General features: G+C 44.7%; 5 protein-coding genes and 2 long non-coding RNA genes across 11 annotated transcripts; 3 read left to right on the top strand and 4 right to left on the bottom strand.

Moving 5' to 3' along the window:
* Positions 1-1,393: 1,393 nt before the first annotated feature.
* gtf2a2 (general transcription factor IIA, 2) lies at positions 1,394-3,415 on the top strand. The gene is made up of 4 exons (XM_020111837.2): positions 1,394-1,627; positions 2,350-2,454; positions 2,723-2,881; positions 3,144-3,415. Exons 1-3 carry the CDS (start codon positions 1,556-1,558, stop codon positions 2,879-2,881), a joined length of 336 nt encoding a protein of 111 aa, XP_019967396.1. The 5' UTR covers positions 1,394-1,555; the 3' UTR covers positions 3,144-3,415.
* Positions 3,416-3,669: 254 nt separating this feature from the next.
* On the bottom strand, positions 3,670-10,711 carry znf395a (zinc finger protein 395a). Its single transcript, XM_020109865.2, has 10 exons — positions 10,562-10,711; positions 7,634-7,817; positions 7,391-7,536; positions 7,197-7,306; positions 6,748-6,947; positions 6,574-6,674; positions 6,058-6,316; positions 5,764-5,856; positions 5,512-5,582; positions 3,670-5,217 (listed from the first exon to the last, which is right to left on the bottom strand). The coding sequence occupies exons 2-10, from the start codon at positions 7,805-7,807 to the stop codon at positions 5,106-5,108; spliced, it is 1,266 nt and encodes a 421-aa protein (XP_019965424.2). The 5' UTR covers positions 7,808-7,817; positions 10,562-10,711; the 3' UTR covers positions 3,670-5,105.
* A 156-nt stretch (positions 10,712-10,867) lies between these two features.
* On the top strand, positions 10,868-13,216 carry LOC138411223 (uncharacterized). Its single transcript, XR_011243881.1, has 2 exons — positions 10,868-11,459; positions 12,685-13,216. It is a non-coding gene; the product is annotated as an uncharacterized lncRNA (long non-coding RNA).
* A 395-nt stretch (positions 13,217-13,611) lies between these two features.
* On the bottom strand, positions 13,612-21,243 carry LOC109644470 (uncharacterized). 5 transcript variants are annotated; one of them, XM_069530594.1, is made up of 8 exons: positions 21,122-21,243; positions 16,954-17,089; positions 16,596-16,656; positions 16,427-16,496; positions 15,965-16,039; positions 15,659-15,709; positions 15,439-15,513; positions 13,612-14,412 (listed from the first exon to the last, which is right to left on the bottom strand). In XM_069530594.1, the coding sequence occupies exons 2-8, from the start codon at positions 17,082-17,084 to the stop codon at positions 14,099-14,101; spliced, it is 777 nt and encodes a 258-aa protein (XP_069386695.1). In that variant the 5' UTR covers positions 17,085-17,089; positions 21,122-21,243; the 3' UTR covers positions 13,612-14,098. The 5 variants fall into 5 exon arrangements, with proteins under 5 accessions (XP_069386695.1, XP_019965425.2, XP_019965426.2 ...); XM_020109866.2 differs by lacking the exon at positions 21,122-21,243 and adding an exon at positions 19,418-19,574; XM_020109867.2 differs by lacking the exon at positions 21,122-21,243 and adding an exon at positions 19,418-19,552 and having other exon boundaries at positions 15,965-16,024.
* A 93-nt stretch (positions 21,244-21,336) lies between these two features.
* On the top strand, positions 21,337-22,938 carry LOC138411215 (uncharacterized). The gene is made up of 3 exons (XR_011243871.1): positions 21,337-21,476; positions 21,609-22,031; positions 22,175-22,938. It is a non-coding gene; the product is annotated as an uncharacterized lncRNA (long non-coding RNA).
* LOC109646165 (membrane progestin receptor beta-like) lies at positions 21,588-24,255 on the bottom strand. Its single transcript, XM_069530571.1, has 6 exons — positions 24,003-24,255; positions 23,306-23,605; positions 23,105-23,217; positions 22,472-22,622; positions 22,185-22,400; positions 21,588-22,077 (listed from the first exon to the last, which is right to left on the bottom strand). Exons 2-6 carry the CDS (start codon positions 23,579-23,581, stop codon positions 21,769-21,771), a joined length of 1,065 nt encoding a protein of 354 aa, XP_069386672.1. The 5' UTR covers positions 23,582-23,605; positions 24,003-24,255; the 3' UTR covers positions 21,588-21,768.
* Positions 24,256-24,383: 128 nt separating this feature from the next.
* On the bottom strand, positions 24,384-25,659 carry il17a/f2 (interleukin 17a/f2). The gene is made up of 3 exons (XM_020111881.2): positions 25,521-25,659; positions 24,834-25,021; positions 24,384-24,717 (listed from the first exon to the last, which is right to left on the bottom strand). The coding sequence occupies exons 1-3, from the start codon at positions 25,551-25,553 to the stop codon at positions 24,498-24,500; spliced, it is 441 nt and encodes a 146-aa protein (XP_019967440.2). The 5' UTR covers positions 25,554-25,659; the 3' UTR covers positions 24,384-24,497.
* Between the last annotated feature and the right edge of the window lie 257 nt (positions 25,660-25,916).

Genomic DNA, 25,916 nt, shown 5'->3' with positions numbered 1-25,916 from the left:
GATATGAATGAGAAATATTGAAAAATTAAATACACGAATTAAAAAACTGAAGTGACACTTTAATAGAATAGTAAACAAATGAACCATTATTGTTTGAGTCTGTTTTGGTCTTTTCCAGCTTCCGTACATTCCACAAGTGAGCAGGAGTCAAAACCTTCAAAATAAAACCAGAAACTAAAGCGCATGGTTCCTCACCATGGATAAAACACTTTGTGTGTTTCTCTAGAAAACACAACTAGAGAAACACACAAAGTATCTTTCATTTTCATGTGTCACCATTACTGACTTTGTTTGTCTTTATTTCATTTTACAGTTTTTAAATCTCTACTCTCGCAGTTAAAGTTTTGCTCTTGCTCTGTTTTCACTTTTCTAAAACACATTTACATCTGCTGAGCCATTATCTATCTTTAAATCTGTATTTATATTTGGCTTCAATACTCAACTCATACCTAAACTATCTGGTTTGTCAATATCTCCATTAGCACCTATTTCTTTACAGTGACATCTATCTATCTGTCTATCTATCTATCTATCTATCTATCTATCTATCTATCTATCTATCTATCTGTCTATCTATCTGTCTATCTGTCTATCTATCTGTCTATCTATCTGTCTATCTATCTATCTGTCTATCTATCTATCTATCTATCTATCTATCTATCTGTCTATCTATCTGTCTATCTATCTGTCTGTCTATCTATCTATCTGTCTATCTATCTGTCTATCTATCTGTCTATCTATCTATCTATCTATCTGTCTATCTATCTATCTATCTATCTATCTATCTATCTATCTATCTATCTATCTATCTGTCTATCTATCTGTCTATCTGTCTATCTATCTGTCTATCTATCTGTCTATCTATCTATCTATCTATCTGTCTATCTATCTATCTATCTATCTATCTATCTATCTGTCTATCTATCTGTCTATCTATCTGTCTGTCTATCTATCTATCTGTCTATCTATCTGTCTATCTATCTGTCTATCTATCTATCTATCTATCTGTCTATCTATCTATCTATCTATCTATCTATCTATCTTTCTATCTGTTTATCTGTTTTCCTCTGAGATATACAGTTCACAAACCTATTTAGTCAAAACTAAATTAACATAATTTAATACTTAAACATTTGAGTGTTATTGTTATTATGATGATGATGAGTAGCAGTAGTAGCAGTAGTAGTAGTAGTAGTAGTAGTAATGGTACCCAGAGTAGTAGTAGTAGTAGCAGTAGTAGTAGTAGTAGTAGTAGTAGTAATGGTAGTAGTAGTAGTAGTAGCAGTAGTAGTAGTAGCAGTAGTAGCAGTAGTAGTAATGGTACCCAGAGTAGTAGTAGTTTTTGTCGAAGTTTTATCCTTGGTGTGAAATTAAAAATGGGAGTCGATGTTTATTTTGAAATGTGTTATCGGAAACGTTGGTAGCTTCCGGTGCTTTCAGCAGCTCGTAGTGGAGGGAAGCAGTTAGCCTGTTAGCTCAGTTAGCTCAGTTAGCCTGTTAGAGTGTTAGCTCCGATAGTTTTCTGTAGTCCTTCGCGCCCTCGGCTGTTCCCGTCATGGCGTACCAGCTGTACCGGAACACCACCCTGGGAAACAGCCTGCAGGAGAGTCTGGACGAGCTGATCCAGGTGACTCACACCCGCCGCGAGCACCGCAGCTAGCCCGCGTTAGCTCCCTGCTAACGGCCACTCCTAGCCTGGTTAGCTCCCAGCGGGCTAGCTGAGTGTTGTTTTGGCTCCTGGACGGATCCTCTCTCGTGTTTCTGAGTTTACTGTGGAGATGAGGAGGAGGAGCTGCAGCTCAACTCAGATCAGAGTGTTAGCGTGAACCCAGGAGCGCGTGAACCCACCAGATCTGGATGTAACTTCGGCGTCATGGTTTTTCTCTCGCTCGGCCTCGTGAATCAGGTGGAAACGATCCCACACCTCCGCCGAGAGCACGTGCGGGTTTATATCAAGCTCAGAGAGTGAAGGTGTTCACGGCTCCGACCCCCGGGTCACTGAGAGAGAGGGGGTCGGTGGTCCAGGTCTCTTCAAGAACACAACACGTTTGTTTGGATCTGTGCCAACGTTGTGTTGAGTTGTGTTTTGACTCGTGACTCGTTCTTCCATCAAGAGTCTCAACAGTGTTTATGTTTTCCTGCTGACAAACAAACAAACCAACAAACCAACACACAAACAAACAAACCAACCAACACACAAACAAACAAACAAACAAACAAACAGCTTCATCTCAAACCTCTGAACACCTGATGTGATGATGGTTTGGGATTGTGTGGTTTGGATTGAGCTGAAGTGTTAATCTCTCTCCCTCTCTCTCTCCCTCCCTCCCTCCCTCTCTCTCTCTCCAGACCCAGCAGATCACCCCTCAGCTGGCTCTTCAGGTCCTCCTTCAGTTCGACAAAGCCATCAACACGGCGCTCGCCAGCAGAGTCCGCAACCGGGTCAACTTCAGGGTGAGTCCGTCCTCTTCGTCGAAAAAAGCTTTTCACCATCGCGGTTCCTCGTCCGTAGTATTTCTTGTAACTAAGCAGAGTAGACGGTCTCCTCCCTGTTTACGCCTCATGACCAGTGAAGGTGAAAGGTCACGCGACATGTTTTCAGGCGTGTCAGTGTGGATGTGGTTTATTGTGGACACGGAGCTACAACACTACGCGGACGTTGTTTTATTTTTGTAACGTATCAGTGTGTCGTGGTTGAGCTGTGGTGTGTCTCCCCCTGCAGGGCTCTCTGAACACCTACAGGTTCTGCGACAACGTGTGGACGTTTGTTCTGAACGACGTGGAGTTCAGAGAGGTCACCGACCTGGTGAAGGTCGACAAGGTCAAGATCGTTGCCTGTGACGGAAAGAGTGAGTCGACCCAGAACAAGAGTGATAAATGAGTAAGTGTAAAAGACACACACACACACACACACACACACACACACACACACACACACACACACTCACTCACACACACACTCACACTCCTGTGAGTTCGTAGTTTTAATAATGAATAGTTTTTGCCAGTAACACTCACCTGTATTTAAAAGTTAAACCTTGATCGATATGAAATATTTCAGGTTTTCAACATGAATTCGTGTTTATCGACTTTATGTATCATTAGTTAATATAAATTTTATCTGAATGTGTTTATCTCTGCAGACTGGGGCTCGAGTGCTGCAGAGTGACGACTCTTCATGTGTCGGCTGGAGCCACAGACGGACCTGGACTGTACATATAATTTATTACAGCAGAGTCAGAGCTGAGTGTGTGTGAATGTGTGAGTGTGTGTGTGTGAGTGTGAGTGTGTTTGTGCGGTGTGTGTGTGTCAGAGTGGACCAGTCACTGTTTGTTTTTATTTTCAGTTTACAGGAGTTTGTTCAGTTGCTGTTATAATTGAGCTCAATCATCTTTAATAAAAACTTTATTTAAAACACGGAGGCTGATGATTTACTTGAGATTCTTCCAGTAAATGAAATAATGATGATGTGAGATTTATTTTGTCTGTTGGTTGATTGATGTGTAATTATTTTGATCATCAAATCATTTGCCTCTTCTCATGTTTGAGTTTCACAACATGATGACTGACAGCGTCTGCTGATCACACGCTACTTTTATGATGCATTCTGGGATGCAGTGTCCGCTACAGTTGTCACTCGACTTTCAGAAAACACCGGAGCAGACGGAAGGTTTTTCATCTCGTTTATTAAAAGAACGTCAGGATTTCACATGTATAAAAGAGTGCAACTTAAAAACGATACGATTACATTGATCAACATTTCCATAAAGCTACAACACGTAGAAGATAAATACAACTTTTCTCTTTTTACTGCAAATGAACCGGGTTCTGTATCGATGACGCCTTCTGAAGACTTCAGGAATAATCACTGGATATATGGACCCGGTAAATATCTGTGGATACACACCAGGATAAAGTAGATATGAAATATAAAGGAATATATCTGTTTTGTGATGAAACGTGTGGATCAATACTGCATGAAGGTGGACATGGCTTCTGCTTTCAAACAAAGAGCTGAAGAGGAATGAAAAGACGAACGGATGATATTTACGGTGACGTGTACGAAAATCACGGTGGAGACACCAAGGACGTTAACGAGACCGATGTGATGAAATGTTTGACCAGTCGGACGCCACGTGACGTTGAACTTCAAACCGCTGTGACGTCGACCGCTGCTGTGTGAGCTGCCGTTCGAAGACTTGAGTTTGGCATTTTGTCTAGCACCATCTTGGCATGTTGGGGCCCAGGTTAATCTGGACATGTGGACAGTTCAGGCTTCATCCGTCCAAAGACATTTTCAAACTAAACCAGTCTCTGTCCACACAAGTGTCTCGGCTCTGCTACGACTTGAATCCCCGTCTGCACTAACGTACACTGGGCGGACAAGAGTCGGTGAAACAGGAATTATTTGGTTGTTAGTTGCAGGAATCTCAGGTTTAATCTCAAATAACATCTCGTCTCCTCCACGTGTACAAATTAGTGTCATTGAAAAATACAGGATTTAACTTCACAACAGCTGTTAGCAAAGACAACAGGGTCAGTAACCCCTGATTCTCCGTGTTCCACTCTGGTAGCTGAGGCTGATGCTGGTTGTCATGTGACAGGAGACGAATCAGCCACGGCAACATCATGACAGAAAAAGATCCAATCAGCAAGAGGCTGTGAGCGTCTACATCATCGCTTCCAAACAGTTCTGTCTCTGTTCATCCAACATAGCCCCGTAGTTTTCTAACTAAGACGAGACCAACGGCATTTCCAAACTTCTCAGAGTCGTGTGGACACAGTTGATGTGTTTGTGGGACGTGTCTACGTGTCGTCCACCTTCGTTTGCATATTTACTATTATTATTTATTTCTCTGATCCTGACACAGACGCTGGTTTTGTTCAGAAAACCTGAGGAGAGTCGGCCGGATGCAAAAACACTCTCAGCTGCCTCAGGGTCAAAGGTCACATCATAGCTGCCGCAAATCTTTTCAGTAAAACAGGAAACGGGTTCATCTACAAACTACACATTCAAGAATAAGAAGACACTTTTAGCAAATGTAGAAAGAGTATAAAAAGAATCTGGATTCAGATGTAAGAAAGTCCCACTGCTCCTCCTCCGTTCAGTCCAGGAAGCGTTGGCAGGCTTTCTTCCAGCGACAGGCCGTGCACCACTGATCTCTGTGCTCGATGCCGTAAACTTTACGACACTTCTTGGCTTCACCACGAATCCTCCTACACACAGATTGATCATCACTGTTAACACCATTAAGTGCGTCTCTGCCTTCTATCCCGACGCTCTACAGAGTAAAACATATTTCATGCTCTATTCTGAGATTTTGGACGGATCTGCATTTTTCTTTCAGACTAGTGAAACATTTTTTTTTTCCTATTTGAGTCTTTAGATTTAAATCACAGTTTGTTTTGATCCTCTGAGTCACACATCTCCACGTCCAGATTCATTCCTTCACAACCTTTAAAGAGACGGAGCCGTCCACAGAAACATCAGGAGGCAGCATGTGTACTGACCTGCAGGGGGCGCTCTGGTGCTGCAGCCACTGCTCTCCTACGCTGACCGAACGCTCCCGAAACGGCAAACCCTGAGAGAGGAGGAGTCAGTGTTAACGTGGGGGAGGAAACAACCTTCGTCCATGAAATCGTTTGTTTGTTTGTTGATGAACGATTGAGTTTCACAGTTTAAGCTTCCGACTGAAACGCTGAAGAATCTCTAACGTGCAAACGCTCCGTTCTGTTCGCTGATAAACATGATTGACAGGTTACCTGTCTGCTGTGGCAGGTGGAGGGCGGGGCTGTCCAACGACAGGAAGTCATGCTGGAGGCTACCTCTGAAACCACATGACCGGGAGGTGGAGCCTAAAGAACCAATCAAACGTTAGAGTTCAGTGTCAGAAAACACAAATTGTTAATCGGCTGTTTATTCGTATTTTCCAACAGTATAAGGAAAAAAATCTTTGGAATAAAAACAAACTGCTGTTACGTTACAAATTAAATTTATCTTATTAAAATATACATCGTACATTAACTGTCAATCACTGCTGATAAGCCCCGCCATACCTGGTAGGAGTGCTCTGATTGGACCTGCCAGATGCTGCCGGAGGAGGAAGGGGCGGAGCGACTCAGAGCGTCGTTGGTCGAGGAGGGGGGAGATGGAGGGGCAGGGCTGACGGGCGAGGAGGGGGAGGCAGGTGAGGTGGTGGGTGAGGAGGGGGCGGGGCCACAGAGGGGAGGTTGGGGAGGAGACTGACACTGGGCGACCTCAGTGTAGTAAAAATCCTCCTCGCTGCGAGAACAGCGCTCGTGTTCGCCGCTGCGGCTGTGAGAGGGCGGAGGTCAAAGGTCAGAGACGTTCATCGGGTCGTAACTTAAACTTTGTCTCTAGAGTCCAGATTGTACAAACATTCAAAATGGCGGACTCAAAAATACGATTGAGGAGAAAAGGAAGAAGAGCAGTTGATGAAGATGAAAATAAATAAATATGTTGTGAACATAATAAAACTACTCGACATTTTTATTGGTTATTTTTCCTTCAACGTTTTGGCAAAAATGAGCTTCAACAGAAAAACCTCTTACCACAGGTGTGTTGTCCTGATGTGGCGTTTGATTCCCACCACTGTCGTCAGCACCTTCCCGCAGGTCGGCCACAGACACCTGTACGCCACCTTCACAGAGTTCTGCAGGACGAAACGCATCATCAGCACTTGACCTTGTCACCGCCGCATGTCATTACCGTAAACGCCCTCTCACCCTGCGTTTCCGCGGCGCCGGCTCGTCAAACAACACCTGCTCCAGCTCCATCTCCAGCCCCTCGTCAGGGGGCGTGACCGGGCTGGCGTCGGGCTCCGTGATTGGTGGAGAGGGTGCCGGGCTTCCGTTGGCGTGGCCGACGCTCCAGTAGCCGCTGCTGCTGTCGGAGAGCTCGCCGCCACCACAGTCCATCGGGGGAGCTGAAACACAAAATACAGCGTTTACTGTTTGTATAGAAGAATTTAAACATGAATTAAAACTTAAATCAATTGAGGCCATTATATTAATTAATTAATGCCTCAATTAATTTCAAATATCATAATTTTGAGTCATTGAGTTTTTCTTTCTTTCTTATTCATTTTGGAAGTTTCTTCTACAGAAACAACATCATGAGACACGAGAGGTAAAACTCCTGATTCTGTCTTTACTGTTGTCCTTGGCTGTCGTACCTGGCGGCTCTGGATTGGCCGAGCTGTGCAGCAAAGGGCTGCAGGACAAACTGCTGAGAACCATCGCCGCCATCAGCTCGTCCATGTCCACGTCCTGTGGACTCCTCTGGCTGCAGGACGAGAGGAAACTGAGTTAGAGTCTGTTTGTTGGACTGTGTGAGGAGACACTCAGGGACACAGAGAAGACGTCTGACCTCCTGGGGACGTCGATGCAGGATGAGACACATCTGCTGCTGGACGGAGGCACTGACCACACAGAAACTTCACTCTTCATCAGGTCCGGCTGATCCACCCGACCTGGAGACTCACCTCCTCCTCCTCCTCCGCACTGAAAATACACCTGGAGGACAGAAACACCACGGCTCAGTGTGATTGGCTGAGACACCCGTCAATCAAAGCTGCACCGGGCAGAAACACCCGACGCTTCCTGTTCTCACCTTCAGTCCGGGGTGACGTCTGACTCTGCTCACGGCCTGTGGTCCTGCTGCTGTTGCCATGGCGATGCCAGTCTCACCTGTCTCCAGGTTAGTGTGGTTCCCGGCCGTCGTGCAGGTGGAGCTCACCGACGCACCAAATGGAGAACGCTTCCCGAGGCGGGTCTTTGGTAACATGTCCGTCTGTCTGCGTGAGATTCAGAGAAGGTCAGACGCTGTCATGCTAACATGCTAACAGTGACGGTGATGTTCAACAGAAGGAATGTTTGCCACCTCGGTTTGCTGAACATCACTGACCACCAGCCCGGAGCTGTTGCCAGATAAGGAACATTGAAGTTTCGTACCAGAAGTTTGAAAATGATCGTTCAGAGTAGAGATGGGACGTTTCAGTGAATGCGTAAACACAGAAATGATCCATGTTTCTCCACCCAGATTACAAAAGTGTCACAAAATGATCAAATTATCGTACATCATGTATCATGATCGTACACAGGTGTCGTACAAATACGATAATTATCCTGCAACCAGCAACTCTGCAGCTGAGGCCCATAGCAACATCATGAGTTCTGAACATGAGCGTCTGAACCAGAGGTTTGTCTCTGAGACACTCTGGTCTGAACCAAAGTGGAGGACAGATCGTCTTAAAGACCCTCGCTGCTGATTGGACTAAACACACTGGTGAACGGTCACAACATGAATTCAATTGAATGTGCATGTCCACATCCCTCCACTAGAGGTCAGTAAAGTTAAAAAGTCACGACGACAACTGAAGAAGTTCTCAAGACAAGTTGTGGAACGTCACATCACTGACACTCTTTGGACTCGGCTCCTTTAATTAGTTCCTCATCTTTGTTTTCACTAATCAAAGTGAAATTATAAATGAACGTCTGCATCTAAAAGAAGTCGTTCTGTGGAGATTCTTCTGAAACTAAACACAAGGAGCAGTAAATGAAAAGTCTAAAACTGCAGATGTGATGTTTTAAATTAAGAAGCGATCAGAGAACACGTCATAAATCATCTGACCACACGTCCAGAACTCAGCAGCAGATACGTTTGTGTTGCAGCTTTTCACTGAGGGACATTCAACGTGCTTTAAATAATCACATGAAGAGAAACTGAGCCGGAGAAAGAAAATTACAGTTCAGTTCAGGACGAGAAGCAAACGCCTCCAATTTAAGTTTGATTTAAAGGAACTGAGCTCGAACTTCAAGATTTCTGATGGTTTGTGAAGAAATGACTGAAAACTGCAGCTGAAGACCCCCCCCCCCCCCCCCTGAAAACTGCAGCTGAAGACCCCCCCCCCCCAACAAGGCTGCTGGGAAAGAATAAGCTCTGGATTAAGTTTGACGGTCGAACCTGTTCTAAGTTTCATAGATCTGATGATCAGAGTGAGTCACAGGCTGCAGAGTCATTTACAGTCAGTGTGTGTGTGTGTGTGTTTGTGTGTGTGGGTGTGTGTGTGTGTGTGTCTGAGTGTTTGTGTGTGTCTGAGTGTGTGTGTGTGTGTGTGTGTGTGTGTCTTCAGTAACTAACTGAGCAGCTAAAGGATTAAAATAAATGAACAGACGGACTCGACTGAATCAATGTTTCTTTATCTGCTGATGATAATTACATTCATTATTAAACTGTGTCGCCGTGGCAACATGATGAAATGTGACACCCCCCCCCCCCCCCCCCCAGTTGGTTTCCAGTTAATAGCTGACTCAGAATAACGTTTCCAGACAGAAGAAGAAGAAAACCAAAGTACTACAAGTGGAGTCATTCAGTAGTACTTGTACTTTATGTCAGTACTTAACACTAGTAACTTGAATATTTCTGTAACATCTCAGAGGGGAACAAGACAAACAGATCACTGCAGTACTACAGTACTACAGTACTACAGTATGTTTACTGTGATACCGTAACGACATTAAGTCATTCGGTAACGACAATACTTTTACTGTGGTACTGTAACTACATGAAATAGCTTCACTGCAACTACAGTACTGTGATACTGTAAGTACATCAAGTACTTCTACTGTAACTACATTACTTTTACAGTGATACTGTAAGTACACCAAGTAGTTTTACTGTAACTACCATACTTTTGCTGTGGTACTATAACAACATGAAGTACTTCTACTGTAACTACAGTACTTCCACTGTTACTACTGTATGTCAACTGATACTGTAACTACGTGAAGTACATTTACTCTAACTACAATACTTTTACTGTGATTATAGTATGTTGGTGACACCACAGACACATTCAAACCTGAAGTCACAGTAGAAATACTCTGTTACTAGTAAAACATTTCAAACTGTTTTAAATGAATATTCTGATGCACTGAAAGTATTTATTATCTGTGATATGTTGAGTATTCACAGCTCAGTAAGAAGTGAAGTACCAGATTCGGTGCAGTATAAATACACACATGCTGTACATGTACTGTACAAACACACCCCCCTGTCTGTCTGCAGCGCTGAGCTCTGGACCAATCACAATCCTTCTCTTCTGAGTTCACACCCTCCACAATAAAAGTCCTGTATGAACAACAACAGCCACAAATCAGACTCTTATTTTCTCCACCAGTGACAGAAGTTCATGTGCGGAGCCTTCCGGAATCAAAGTGTTTGTCTTTAGTTTCCAGACTGAACCACAACTACACAACTGTTCCCTCAGTGGAAACAACAGAACAACTACACAACTGTTGTGTAGCAGCACCACGAGACTCTGAAGCTTCACTCATCTTCACTTTCCCTGAGTCACCACGAGAACTGAGGAGGAAACGTGCTCCTGCAAAACACGTTCCATGATTTCACTCTCCTGGAAAAACCCCCGGAGTCAGAAACACAAAAGTCAGATTGAAGCACGTGTGTGTGTGTGTGTGTGTGTGTGTGTGTCTGTGTGTGTGTGTGTGTGTGTGTGAGAGAGAGAGTGTTGTCACGTACCTGCACAGTCTCAGTCTGCAGCTCAACAACAACAACACTTCCAGTAGGTCAGGATGTGTCCACTGCTCTTCAATGGGAGCTGGGAGTGTGTGTGTGTGTTAGTGTGTGTGTGTGTGTGTGTGTGTGTGTGCTGCAGCCAGTTTGAACACACATCAGTATCATTGAAAACCTGAACCGGATCAGACCTGGACATCTGGAAGGGAGTTTTTTTTTTAAATGCTCTGGTTTGTCCACATTTGTCCATTATGTAATACTTAGACTCAAACTCCCTCTGGTGGTTTGTCAGTAGTAATAGTTATAAATTAAAAAAAAGACTTTTGTAATAAAAAGACAAATATTTTTGTGATGATTCGATTTTTTTCTGTCTGGACGCTAAACTGAAGACGTTCTAGAAAGACGCCACCTTCAGGTTGATTCCACTTTCACACCACAGACGGTAAATAAAGATGGACGTCACGACAGCTCCCGCAAGAGAAGCCAAATTATCCGGACGTCCCCCTGGTGGCTGGCGGCAGTACTGGTGATAGATGACGTTAAGACGGTGTCTGTCCTTGTAGTTAGTTCGTGTCACGCTGTTTGTTCACGTGTTCGTGTTCGTGGTTAAAATGCTGAGACGTCATGACTGACAGCTGAGACTGACTCAGGATTGGTTGAGAGCGTGGAGGTCAGAGGTCAGAGGTCAGAGGTCACTGCTCCACGTGCACAGATCAACGAAACCGGGATGAAACTGAACTCACACCGGTTTGTTCCTGTGTAAACCCCGAATCTGATCCTGCTCCGGGTTTTCCCAGCAGCCCCCGCGGTGGCTCCTGGGTCTGTAGTAAACAAGGGAACCACGTGGGAGGAAGGTGGACGGTGATTGGTGGAGAGCATCCGTGGAGGAACACACCCCACTGAGGTCTGTTGTTTACTGACTGAGAAATGGAACCACACACACTTCATGTATAGATGTGTGTGTGTGTGTGTGTGTGTGTCCATGTTTAAAGTAAATCAGCTGCAACATGTACACACAGTAACTACATACATGTGAATATGTCTCATGTGTGTGTGTGTGTGTGTGTGTGTGTGAGGACAGATTCCTGTAGTCACGTGTCAGCTGCATGATTTCATATCAAATCTATAGTGTTATTGTGTGTAGCATGTGTGTATCACCATGCCTTTGTGTCAGTGTGTGTACTTTAACTGTGTGTGTGTGTGTGTCAGTGTGTAGAATGAGTGAGTGTGTGTATTTCCATGTCTATATGTCAGTGTGTGTACTTTAACTGTGTGTGTGTGTGTGTGTAGCAGTAATAACAGTAATAACAAAGAGCAGCCTGTGGGTGGGGATCAGCCCTGATTACATAACCCACTGTGATCCTTCCTCTCTCAACCGCCCTCTCTCTCCCTGTGTGTGTGTGTGCATGTTGTGTGTGTGTCAGCACGTAGCTCACATCTCATCGTTGTGTACGTGCTGACACTGCTGACTGTGAAGTCACACGGGACTCAAACAAGTGACACACTTATTTAAAACTGACATTTAATCAAAGCAACAAAATACAGACGTGAAGTTTGTGAGAATTATCTCATGAGTGTGTTTGTGTTAATCCTGTTTTACTGTTGTCGAGTTTAATCCTGATTAGTGAACAATGAGTGTGAATCTTCACACTGAGCAGCTGTGAGAGGATCAACCGCTGATAATCTGTGATGAGACTGTAAATAAAGACGGACGACAAATCCCCATCAGCCCCGGAGATGAAGCTAAAGCATCTATGATTGGAACGCTGCCATCTTGTGGTGATGGCGACACCACACGCGCTCACCTGATCACCTGATCACGTTAAATCACCGTGGTGATGATGGTGGGTGGGTCGCTCACATTATCATTATTATTTGTAACGTGTGATTATCAGTGTTTCTCCATCTCCGTCAGCTGACTCAGCTCTTTTTATCCAGCCTGAAATTATTACTAAAATGTCAGATCAGTGTGTGTGTGTGAGTGTGTGTGTGTGAGTGTGTGTGTGTGAGTATGTGTGTGAGTGTGTGAGTGTGTGTGTGTGTGTGAGTGTGTGTGTGTGTGTGTCGGGGGTGAACCGTATTCTCCCTCTGTGTTTTAGGTTAATTTACCTTGTGATCAAATCACCCAGAATGCAGTTCGCCTCTGTTTGATCAGCTGATGATGACATCACTGGCTGATTAACTCAGACGTTCACCAACGATCGGTTTCTGTGGCGACGCCTCAAAAACCGACCGACTCACGATTTGGCCAAAAGTGAACGGACACAGAGTTCTTCAGACATGACGGACAGATCACAGACGGTCCAGTGTTCGATGAAGCTGTCACACATGGAGCTTTGATCCCCGTCCACACCGAGCGGCTGAAGACGGATTGTGAAACACAGAACCGAGCTGAACAGCAGCTGTTGGTGACGACAAGAGGTCATGTGACGGCAGAGGAATCGGTGACGACCTCTCAGTCCAGCAGCGTTTTCAAACTCGTCAGTTTGAGCGGACGATGAATCTTTGGCAGAGTTGATGTGTTTTCAATCTTTTTTTTTACTTGGGACAGACTCAGCGATCTGAACTGTTTCAGATGGAACCATCAGATTTTTTTGCTTGAAAATCTGTTGCAAACTGTTCTTTGAGGATAAAAAAGAAATAAAGCAGCTTTGTTGATTTTCCTTCACTGTGGTCGAACTTCCCCTCCACGAGGTTTTGTGTTTGTGAACGTTGACGAACCCTCCGTGAAGAAATGTGTCGTCTGTCAGAGAAGTACGATGATGGTCGACGTGCCGAACGTGTCAGTCCCAAAGATCTGCTGAGTCAGATAATCACAACAGGATGTTACACCACACACACACACACACACACACACACAGTTACACTGACTCATGACACAGCAGCATCATGTGACCTCTGACTCACACACACAGAACTGAACTCCCATAAGTGAAGCCAAATCCTCTGGATCGCCCCCTGGTGTCTCGCTGCAGGTTAGGCCATAAACGCCGCCTCCTCCCAGTCAGCAGCTGGGACATGGGTTTCATGATGATATAAATCTTATGACTGATTGTTTTATAAATGTTTTTATTCGTGATTCTTTAAAGGGACGTTCCACCACTTTACACATTAAGATCCCTCAGCCAATGAAAACACTGCACATTTGCATTATGGGAAATGTAGGCTCTAAATTAAACCTGCTCTCATCCCTTTTAAACCGAATCATTTTTCCATGTTCATATTTACAATGAGTTGTGATTAACACGTCTCTGTCTCATCTGTCGTCCTTCATGTGTCCTTCATCCTCGTCTTTTTTTCCTCCATTCATGTCCTTCATTTGTCTCTTCTCCTCCTTTGTATTTTATCCCTTCTCCTCGTCTTTCATCTCTCATGGTTCCTCCTCGTCCTTTGTCTTTATTTATCCTTCTTTGTTCACCTTCTGTAATTTGTCTGTCTGTGTTTTCAAGTCTTATCCGTCCATCATTTATTCTGATATCCTTTGTCTCTGATGTTTTATCTTTCTGGTCTTTCATTTTTCTGTCCTCTTACTCCATCACTCCATCATCCCTCCTTCTCCGTCTCTCTGTCAGGCAGCGGAGGTAAAGGCTCCTCCCCTTCCTCTGTCTCCCTCACCTGTCCCACCTCAGCTGTGTGGGCAGGGGGCGGGGCCTGTCTCACCTTCTTGCTGACTTGAGCATAAACTGAATTTCTGTCACTAAAATCCACCGTCGGTGCATCGGGGGGGCGCGTTGTGTCGTCTCCGCCTCCGTCCTGGTCAGGATTGGTCCTCGGTGGTGTCACCGTGTTGGCGTCCGCCCGCCCTCCTCCGATGGAATGGTAGATGTGGTCTGAGTGTGAATCGGCGGAGCTCACATCTGTACAGACAGAGAGACACAGTTTTAAACAGTCTTATTTGTAACATTAGACTTTTCTAGACGTCCTGCGTGTGGATGGACGATGAGACAACGGGAAACTGGACACACATGTAAAAGGACACAGGAGTCGATTCCTTCGTGGGCAAAGGTCAAAGGAGGGGGAGGATTATGAGTTTCACCAGCTTAGTAACTGAGCTGCAGTTGTGTACAGATGTGTATAAGTACACATGGGCCGAGGGGGGGGGGTCTTTAATTGAAGCTTCTGAAAGACGCAGCCCTGAGAGACTCAGTGATGAGGACATGTTGATGAGGACATGTTGGTTTCTCACTTTTCTTTATTTCCTTTCCGTACTCAGGCTTTTATCTTATTAAACATGTTCTTCCCTTTCTCCTTCATTCTTTTTTTTTTTCCTTTTCTTTCACACGCGATAAACTTTCTGTTATTCAAAGTTTACAGTTTGTGATTCAGCTCAAAGAACGAACCTCAGAAAAACAGAAACCGAACAACGGATAAAGGCACAAGAAAAAAAAACTGGACACAGATGAAAGTCATCAGGGCGGAGGAGACAAACTCAAAAGACAAGGAAGGAAGTAAAGGTGTAAGAGACACGTAACGATAGAAACTATAAAGTAAAACAGGAAATTATTCGTCCAACGCAAAATAAAAATGAATACGGAAAAACTTGGTTTACAACAAAGAGAGTTTTCTCTGAAAACACTTTGTGCTCTTAACGCTCCAACTGTGGCAAATGATGATGTCACCGGGGTTTTCCAACATCATCATTCATTTGAAGCTGGAACCAGAAAATGTTTGGTGTAGAAGTGAAAGTGTGTCACATGCGCTCAGTGTGAACTCATCTGTGAACGCTTCCTGTTGTCACACAGGTGAAACTGCTTCACAGTGACTTGCTGCTGCTGAACGCACAGATTGAACTTTCACTGGTTTGAAACTGTGAACACGTGTTTCCTTCATATTTATCAGCAGCGGATCTAAGTTCCTTTTTCTACCAACACACACATTTCTACCTTGTTGCTCTGGCGCCCTCAGGTGGCTCCTCCACGCCGTGAACTGGACTGAGTTTTCCTCCACAGCCCTGGACTCTTTAGACACACACACACACACACACACACACACACACACACACATGCATCATGGGAAATGTAGTAATGTAGTTTCTACTTTGCTTCAGTGTTTGAAATAAAAAACAATTAAAGTAAAAGTTTATAAAACAGGACGATGACGTACGACCAGCAGGAGACGCTTCCATCACTGCTGCACAGCCATTGGTCTGAACATCTGCACACACACACACACACACACACACACGAGACATATTCACATGTATGTAGTTACTGTGTGTACATGTTGCAGCTGATTTAAATGTGGAACAGGGTGAGGCTGTCGGGTGTCATTTGAAACCAATCATGAGATCACTCAGAGGTGTTATAACCTTCAGGTAACCACGGCAACAGCATTGCTCCGTCAGTTAGCTGAAAGCTTTCTTTAACCCTGAAACGCACTTGGGAGCACGGCGGGTTATTCTTAACAGACCTTGGTTGTTGGGTGGCGCCTCCAGGTGGCTCCTCCAGGAGGTGAACGAGAGCGAGTCTCCTTCAAAAGAAAAATCTATTTATTAATAATAAAAGTCTCTGTGTTTTCTAAAGTTGTTTAAATGAATAAAAATATACGAATACATTTAATATGTTTATATTTAATATAAAAAGGAATCTTAATCCTTAATCTTGATATAATGTGGGCGTTGTTCACTTTAACCAGTTCAACTACAGTTTTTCTGTGAACTTTCTGCTGGATTTTCTGTTTCGTCCTTAAGAGAAACTTCTCATCTGTTAAATTATCTGTCGCTGGTTATTTTCTTGTCTCTGAGTTTCTCAGGTTTCAGGTTTTAAAGATTGAAAACCACAGAAATGAAAGCTGGTTTTCACTTTCACTTTTGTCTCTGTCTCTTTCCCCTCAGTCACATTCACACGTTCATCTTTTCAGACGTTCACTCACCTTTTTCGTCGTTTTGAATATCGCTGATCACAGGGTTGACTCTCTCCATCACAGGTTCCTCAAGTTTCACCTTTTGATAAACACGACGTCAAACGTTCAGTCTATTCGGTCTTTAACGTTAACAGACAAACGCTCAGAGGTCAAAGGTCAAAGGTCAAAGGTCTCTCACCACACTGATGAGAGTTGAATGATTTGTGTCCCTCTCTGATTCTTGAAGCTCAAACGAACGTCTGGAAAACGAAAGAAAAAAAAACAACAAAGTTTTAACAAGAAACATCTGAAGATTCAGCTTTTTACACTCAAAGTACAAATGAATTAGATCCTGAGATATTTGGATTCTTCCAGTTGAACTCAGTTAGAAACCTGAGGCTGAACTAAAGATCAGAATTCTTTTGGTGGATTCGTTGCATCACGGTGCAGGATTTCTGTTTGAACGTCTCTCGGTGAAGTTCTGAGGCTCGGAGGTGTTTCCTCTCGGCTCGTGTTCACAGAGACAGAAACAAACAACACGCTCGGATTCATCAGACCTGCTGCACTCGCTGCACAGAGCCGTGAGCAGGATGGAGAGGAGGAGCAGGAGGAGGAGGGACCCGACGACTCCTGATGGCAGGAACCACGACCCGATGACCCCGCTGACCCCGGCTCCGACTGCCGCCATTATCCCTGAGAGAGAGAGAGAGAGAGAGAGAGAGAGCAGGACGTGAGTCATGTGACGATCAGCCTCTGTGCGACCTCTCTGTCTGTCTGACTGACAGGAACTTCAGTTTACTGATGGCGTGGTCGGCGCTGCTCGGACACACCTGAACACACTGGGCGGAGTTTGTTGAGACACTGTTCAGATTCTCTCTCTGATTCTTCGTCTGTAGTTTCAGGAGATTTAGACCGTGCTTCTATTTTTTCTATTTTTAAATAATTAAACCCGCTTCACCTCGTTTCTACACAGATTTGTTTTGTTTTGTGTCGGAAATTCTGAGCAATCTCCAGAGTGCGCCTCCTGGAGCTCAACACGAGGAAATGCATGTTGAACTCTTCTTCGTGGATGGAAGCGACACTGCAGCTAAGTTTTTCATCATCCAGAATCAAACTATAAGAATAAAGAGTGAGTCTTTATAAAAGTCATCAATCGTCTGTGGAGTTTTAATTGATCTAATATTATTGATGAGTTTACGTGTGTGTTGATTCTCAGCAGAAACTTTTGCACTTCATCAAAACGACGACTGAGCTCGGAGGTTTCCACGCTGATGTAACCGTTTTGATATTTGAAAATGTAAAGAAGTTAAACCAGTTTGAATAAATGACTATGATCCTTTTTTTAAACTCACTCAGACACTCGTGAGAAATGAGACTGAAGAAGAAAATGTGCTTGAGGCTGTTTGGTTTGAGTTTTTTCGAGTCGTGTGGAGGAAACGACTGACGTCTCTAAAAAGTCACCGCAGACTCACACACGCTCTGATAATGTTCAGTAGAGTTCTGCTCATTAACATGACTGATGACTACAGGAGGTCAAAGTTCAAACCCTGTGAACAGTTTACGACTCATGTTTCAGCTGCAGCTTCATCCCAAAACACAGGAAACCCAGGAAGCAGTTCACGACAAGTTGTTTAGTAACGTGTGAATGAACAGAACTGACTGAACAAGAGGTCTTTTGTTTTCAGTGATAAATAAAAACACACTTTACATAAAGAGAAGAAAAATGAATCTGATTCGGACGAGACAACGCTGAGCTCTGTCGCTACTTCCTGTTTCAAGAAACACGAACATGAACCTCATTCGAATCAGCAACAGTTGAACAAAACGAACACGTCCAGAGAGCTGCGATACATTTACGTCAATAATTTAAGAATGAAGCGTCCTGTCTGTCTGACTCTTCCATGTCTGTGTGTGATGAAAACACGATTTAGTTTTTACACAATGTTTATTAAACACATTGAAATGTGTGTTGTCCATATTTTGTTCATTAGTTCATCTCTAATTATTCCACAAACGTCCGTCCGTCTGTCTGCGGGAACAATATCTTTAAACCGTTCAACTTATCGTCTTCACACCTGACGTGTGTATTTTTGATGGTTCACTGAAGTGCAGTGCTGAGTTTGGTGTCGTTTGGATGAGGCTAGCCTGTCCTCTTCTAGGTCCTCAGATAAACTACAGCCGAGGTCGACGACCGGAAGTTAGTTTTGATAAATTGTTTTTCATTTCACCAGATCGGACCGACCTTCGACGGGTTCTGTCTCCATCATGAAAACAACATTCATACAATCATGGAAAAATTAAAATAGAAAAACCACACGTGAACAGTGATAAAGAAAATTCAGTTTCAGTTGATGAAAAACATTCAGTGCAGATGAACCAGGCAGGATGAACACAAAGTTTTCTCACTTCACTCTGCACCACAGACAGTTTATAAAAACACAAACTAGAGTTTGAGGACGACTCACTAATGACCAGAAGTACCAACACAAGAGAACACAACATTACAAACACACACGTTTACAATGAGGACCTAAATATTAGTGACAACACATCACAATTTACTTCTTTGTGTTTCGCAAAAACAATCTAACTAATAAAGTTTACAAATGAATCGTAAAACGAACAGAACTCTGATGTTCGACAGCATCAAGAGGTTGATCAGTTTCACCACTGTTGTTAAAATATTCAGTACGACCTCATGAGATATGAAACTTCAGTATTAACAAGAACAGAATAATATTGTTGTACATAAATAAATACTGTGCGTCATTTATAATTTCATGTTCACATGAATGTCTCCGTCAGGTTTTCTGTGGAGATTCTCAGATACGTGTGATTCTACTGACGGTGCGTTGTGTTTGTAGCTTCTGTTCATTTGTTCTTCAAAAGTAAATAACGACAACATTAACGACATCACAACCTGCGACTGAAGAACATCCCACAGAAGTGTGAACGTCAAAAATACATTTTATTACCGAGTGATTAACTTCACATGAACAAAGAAATAAAGTGTGAACGTACCTGTGACAGCTCCGACACCGTGTGTGTGTGTGTGTGTGTGTGTGTGGGGAGGTGTTCCTGCAGCAGGTTTACTCATTGACAGACTGAACAAACACTGAGCTGTTTGAGCTGCTTAAAGACACACACGCACACACACACTCACACACACACACTCACACACACACACACACTCACACACACACTCACACACACACTCACACACACACACACAGAGACACTCCTCTTGTCTTGTAAACCATAAAGTCAACACTGATGGATCTTATGATTCAGAGTTTTATTTCCACACGTTCTCCGCTGCTGTTCTCTTGTGTTTTTGTTCTCGGGTCTTGAAGCAGCTCACCGAGTCGGAGACTGTTGAATGGCTCAAACACTTTTGAGCTTGGTTTAGAAACTGGCCACACGGTGGCGCTATCCCGATCACATTTGACGATGGGAAGTTAATCACGTAACAGTGGCCGGCCGCTTCAGCTCTGAAGCTTTGATGGTTTTTATGCTCTTCTCTTTAAAAAGCTCACTGCACCAACAAGAGACACAGACGAGTTTACGAGCTAACGTGACCTCGTCAGGCTCAAAGTTAAAAACTTCGCTCTTTCTAATTAAATGACATTAAACTCAGCAGTTACATTCATGGTCTGAGTCTGAACATTAGCAATTAGGTTGGAATTAAATGAAGCATTCAAAAGATTTGACCACACCCACAAATGTTATACGTATATATATATATGTATATGTGTTTGCCGTTGCTAGGCAACAGCAACACGGATGCCAAATAACGCAACGTGTTCGTACAGTTCAGCAAGCTAGCAACACCAAAATAGGTTGTGTCAGCTGTGTCCTGTTAGCTTCTGTCGACTAACCTCATCCATATATACATATTTTATCTACTTTTATATATGTCTGTAGTTTTTTAAAATCATATTCAGTATTTTATCTCGGACACTGAGTATTTTGTGCAGTTGTTTAACTGCCTGTGAGTCATGACGGACTTTGACACTAACTTTTGTGAAAGGTGTAATAAATAAATTCTGACTAACTGAACCCGATCACGTTCCAGCTCTGAGTCCGTGATCTTTCCTTTAGCGCCACCCACTGGACAAACAGACTGCGTGATGAAAACTGACGGTTGTGCTGCTGCTGCTGTGTCTTCAGGTCGTCCACCGTGAAGAACCGGGTGCCCTCCACCCTCTGGGAGGCCGAGTGCATCGACGTCTTCTGCTCCGGGCCGAAGAAAGACAGCTTGATGTCAGTTCCCATCTACCAGAGCGTCCTGGTCCTGAACCGGCAGCGGGGGGCGCTGTGCTTCACTGCGTCGTACATGTCGGTGGCCGTGGGCTGCACCTGCGTCTGGGCCAAAACCAGCGAGAACTGAAGCTGCAGCTCAGAGAGGAGAACATTCAACATCTGCCGATTGGTTGTGTTGATTTGTGTGATTGTGTTTGATCCTCTGACCGCTCCGTGTATGTGTAATTAAAAACACACAATATGAACATGATGACATGATGTTGGATTACAGAACATGAAGGAAGAAGATTTATTTGTCGAAGTCTGTGTGTGTGCGGATAGTTTTTTCTGTCAGTACACAGTATAGTACACACAGTATAGTACACACAGTATAGTACACACAGTATAGTACACACAGTATAGTACACACAGTATAGTACACAAAGCTGTTCTTATTAAAGTCCAACTCAAACTGAAACTCACACTTTATCTGCGGCTCCGCCCGAACACTGCAACTGTCGCTTACCGCTTGACTGGCCGAGCGAGGCCGGTAGAGAACTGGGAGAGAGAGATAACTGCGTCTACGCTTCAGCTCAAAGAGGAACTTTTTTTTTTTTTCTCAGTTTCCTGTGCAGATGTTTGTTAGACTTATTTTTAGATCCACGTAAATATAAAATAAAACTTTGGACCCCAGAACGTCTGGAGCCAATGAGCAGCCTCCGTGAAACTTCAAGCTGGACAATCATCTATCGGTGTCACCTGAGTTCTTCGTCAGGAGCGAACCAATCACCTGTGAGCTGTTAAAACACAGGAAGCACTGAAGGGTGGAAACATAAAGGTATAAATACACAGAGCTGTACACGGAACTACAGAAAACACACTGACAGGAAGTAAAGCTAATGAAGAATGTTCTCGAGGGAGCAGATCTTGACTCTCTGTCTTTTTCTTCTGTCTCTGTCCGGCTGATCAGAGACGAACGACCAAACAACCTGCATGTGTTGACTGTGAGAAGAAGCTGGAGCACGAACTCAGGGAACATTCAAACTCAAACTCAAACTCAAACTCAAACTCAAACCTTCCGGCTTCTAGATCAAGATGAATTAATCCCGTCTGAAGTTCTTCTTCTTCTTCTATCGTCCCTCTTTTAGTAGCTGAACATGAGTTCTCTTCATGGCGAGCGCCGTCATCACACAGCAGAGCGTCAGGCCGAGGAAGGAGGCGCAGGCCAGCAGGAGGCGCTCTTCTCCGAACTCTCTGATTAGCACCTGCCGCCGCCACAGGAAGTCGTCGAACAGCGCCTCCTGCTGGACAAGCGTGCAGAAAGACAAGAGGACGTGGAAGAGCTGGTGGCTGTGGCCGATGATGTCGTAGCGGCCGGGGGAGAAGCACTCAGGTACAGGGCAGGAGAAAAAGAAGACAGAGAGCAGAAGTAGCGCCACCTGGTGGAGAAATGATAGAAGTGCGTTTACATGCACTGACTTTTAGAGGAGTTGTCTTCAGTGGAAACAGGAAGTGATGTGTTTATATGTTGACTAGGAAGCTTCACCTGCAGGAAGTGAAGATGAGGTGTGGAGGTGTTCATCCAGCTGTGGCTGGCGAGATGGTGGGTGACAGGGTTGATGACCAGAAGGTAGGCCACGCCCATCGGGACCACCTGGCAGATCCTCCTGAGCCGCGGGTACGGTCGATGGAAATGAAGTTCAGCGTAGCAGCAGACGACGCAGGAGAGCCAGGAGGCTACAGCGGCGACTGGGAGGAAGATCTGCAGAAAAACCTGCCTCATGAGGACACCTGAACGCATCATGAGGATGGATGCAAGACACGTGAACTGACCTGTCCCAGCATGCTTTGCGTCCAGGCGGTGTCAGAGCTGTAGAGACACAGGGCCAGAGCACAGCCGTACTGGTAGACGGCCACGCCCACGTATTCCAGGTAGAAGAGCGAGTGATGCGTCTGCTCGGAGCGAAGCAGGTGGACTGCAGCGCTGCAACGAGCAAATCTGAATCTCAGCTTTCTGTCGTGACAGATCACATGACTGGAACATCTGTAATCAGCCTCTGTCCGTGAACAGCTGCTCAGTCAGAACAGCTGGAGAACATGTGGAGCACTGAGGAGCCTGATGTCAGGAGGTGGAGACCAAACACAGATTAAAGAGTCACCTCACATCGACGTCTGTATCCAGCTTCACCGATCAGACTTTAACATATGTTGCATTAATGAGAGTCTCCTAATCTGATTTTACTGTATTTATACATTATTATTATAATGATTATCATTATGATGAGAACATTAGATTCAAACATGAACCGTTGTGTTGATCTGTAACTGACGGAGGCAGATTAAACAATAATAGATCTGAGATCCATTCATTCCGTTTTAAACTCAAATGAAGCCGATGAATTAACGTGAATCACAAACTGCCGGGGGACGTCAGTGTGAGCAGCAACAAATAACTCACTGCCTCACCTGCAGCTCAGGTACGTGACAGCAGAGAAGACGTAGAGAACCAGAGGCAGCGACGACGCGTCCACAGAGAAGCCCTGACCTTCAGGACCCTGCAGCCGAACTCCCAGGATCCCCTGAGGGGGTCAGAGGTCAAAGAGGTCAGACACACGTGGCGGTCAAACCCGAGGAGGCCAAACAAACAGTACAGGACGGTGTCAGTACCCCCCCTTGCAGGACGGCGAACATCAGGAACCTCGTGAGCATGTAGACGGCGGCCAGCAGGGGGCTCCACACGCTCAGAGTCTCGTTGTGGAGCTGGAAGAGACTGAGGACGTAACAGCGCCAGGACAAGTCCACGGGACGATACCCGGACAGGATGAACTGCTGCCGGAACAGAGGGGGGACATCCATGTCTGGCAGCGTCGGGGGGAGGGAGGGGAGGAGGCGCTCCAGCAGAGGGAGGAACAGAGTGGGAGGGGAGAACGACACCCGAGGCATGATGGGATACAATCCTGATGATTTCTGTGAGAAAAATGAACAATTAAAGGTCCAGTGTGTAAGATTCAGGTGAAAGGGAAATTTAATGAAGAATAATCCTCATGATGTTTTCACGAGTTCGTTTCAGGGGGGGAGGGGCGTTCAGCTGCAACATGACACTTCAACACTAGATGTCACTAAATTCTACACACTGAACTTTTAAAGTGAAATGAGGTGAAAGACCACAGACTGTGAATAAAGACAATGACACACGACCACGGAGGAGGAGGATCGGGACCACATGGAATATTTTTACTTTTTAAATTTTGGGGGGAGAAAGAATTCTGAAAAAGAAGAAAAGAAAGAAAACTCTCTTTTCTTTAACTCATGAAAATTCACAGGGCACTAATTATCCTCCATACAGACACAGTCATAAACCTACCTGACTTTCTTCTTCTTCAGAAAACGTTTCTGATTTTTCGTTGTTTTGTTCCGTGTCACTGGCTGTTCGCTGCTTGGTCCTGCTGCACAGCCACCACTGTCACACACACACACAGACACACAGACACACACACACACACACAGACACACAGACACACACACAGACACACTGTGTGCTCTTGTTTTCAACTAATCAGAGCTAATTTCATTCTGCTGAGGATTTCAGACGTCATGAGACTCGACACACACACACACACACACACACACACACACACACACACACACACACACACACACACACACACACACACACACTGTTTGAGAAAGTTTCTTTTACCACTCGGTTCTGATGCTTTTCACCAAACAAAGTAAAGTCGACAAGTTTCATATTGTGTGTTTTTAATTACACATACACGGTCAGAGGATCAAACACAATCACACAAATCAACACAACCAATCGGCAGATGTTGAATGTTCTCCTCTCTGAGCTGCAGCTTCAGTTCTCGCTGGTTTTGGCCCAGACGCAGGTGCAGCCCACGGCCACCGACATGTACGACGCAGTGAAGCACAGCGCCCCCCGCTGCCGGTTCAGGACCAGGACGCTCTGGTAGATGGGAACTGACATCAAGCTGTCTTTCTTCGGCCCGGAGCAGAAGACGTCGATGCACTCGGCCTCCCAGAGGGTGGAGGGCACCCGGTTCTTCACGGTGGACGACCTGAAGACACAGCAGCAGCAGCACAACCGTCGGGTCACAGTGAAACAACAGACACTCAGTGTGTGTGCGTGTGTGTGTGTGTGTGTGTGTGTGTGTGTGTGTGTTGTCAAACTGACCTCCACCTCCATGGAGACAGAGACCTGTTGTGGATGCTGTTCTGTCTGCCAGAAAAGGAGGCGACCTCGGAGGAGAACGCCAACAAGGAGTCACATCCAGGAGGAGGGGGGGCTTTAACCCCAGAGGAGGAGGAGGAGGAGGAAGAGGAGGAGGAGGACACGACTACCCACAATGCAATGCAACACACCTGTGGACAGGATGAAAGATTATAACTCAAAACTCAGGAAATGTTTTTAACCAGGTCAGAGTGTGTTGCGAACGTGTGTGTGTGTGATGTTGTGTTTCTCTTGTGTTGATGCGTCAGAATTTTTCTTGTCGTCCTCAAACTCTTCTTCAATATTCTGTCACTTCTTATTGTTTGTGTTTTTTATAAATGGTCTGTGGCTCAGAGTGAAGTGAGAACACGTTGTAAGTTTGAATGATTCACAGAACTGATGTTATTTTTCATTCATCAAACGACACAATCCTCACACACAAAATCTCAACTTTTCAGAATAAAAGCTCTGTAATTCCACTTGATACAAGATATCATTTTGCTTTTACTTGAAGACAAGTTGCTAAAGAGGAAGTGCACCTATGAATGTTGTTGCCGTGAGGGCCTCCAGCGAATGTCTCAGTCCGACGTAATGAAATAAAAATCATCAAAATATCATCGGTTGGTGTCAGTGGATGAACGTGATGCTCACCAGCAGTTCCCCGACGCTGCGTCTCAGCCTCATGTTGTGGACGTGGTCTGGTTCCTGAGAGTGACGGCTCTGAGTTCAGCTCCATTTAAGAAGATGTGCGATCCTCAGATCACAGCGATGTCAGAGCTGATAACCGGCGGCAGACATGACGGGGAGATTCCTGTTATCTCTCAGATTTATCTGTGTCAGTTTGTGGAATCAAGCGTTCACTGATATCATCACGACAGAAATGAGTCAGGTCTACAGGCTGGGAACAAAGTGAGAGTTAATCTCAGATTCAAATTCATTATTTTGTTTTCCAAACAGAACTTATATATAAAAAGTACAAATCATTTCTCACATGGTTCTCACCCTGTTCTGTAGATTTCAACCTGACTCAACATCTCTGCAGATAAA

The sequence above is a fragment of the Paralichthys olivaceus genome, chromosome 1 (genome assembly GCF_024713975.1).
Source record: "Paralichthys olivaceus isolate ysfri-2021 chromosome 1, ASM2471397v2, whole genome shotgun sequence".
Taxonomy (NCBI): domain Eukaryota; kingdom Metazoa; phylum Chordata; class Actinopteri; order Pleuronectiformes; family Paralichthyidae; genus Paralichthys; species Paralichthys olivaceus.
Note: the sequence above shows the minus strand (reverse complement) of the source record. Positions and strands in the feature narration are given on the sequence as shown.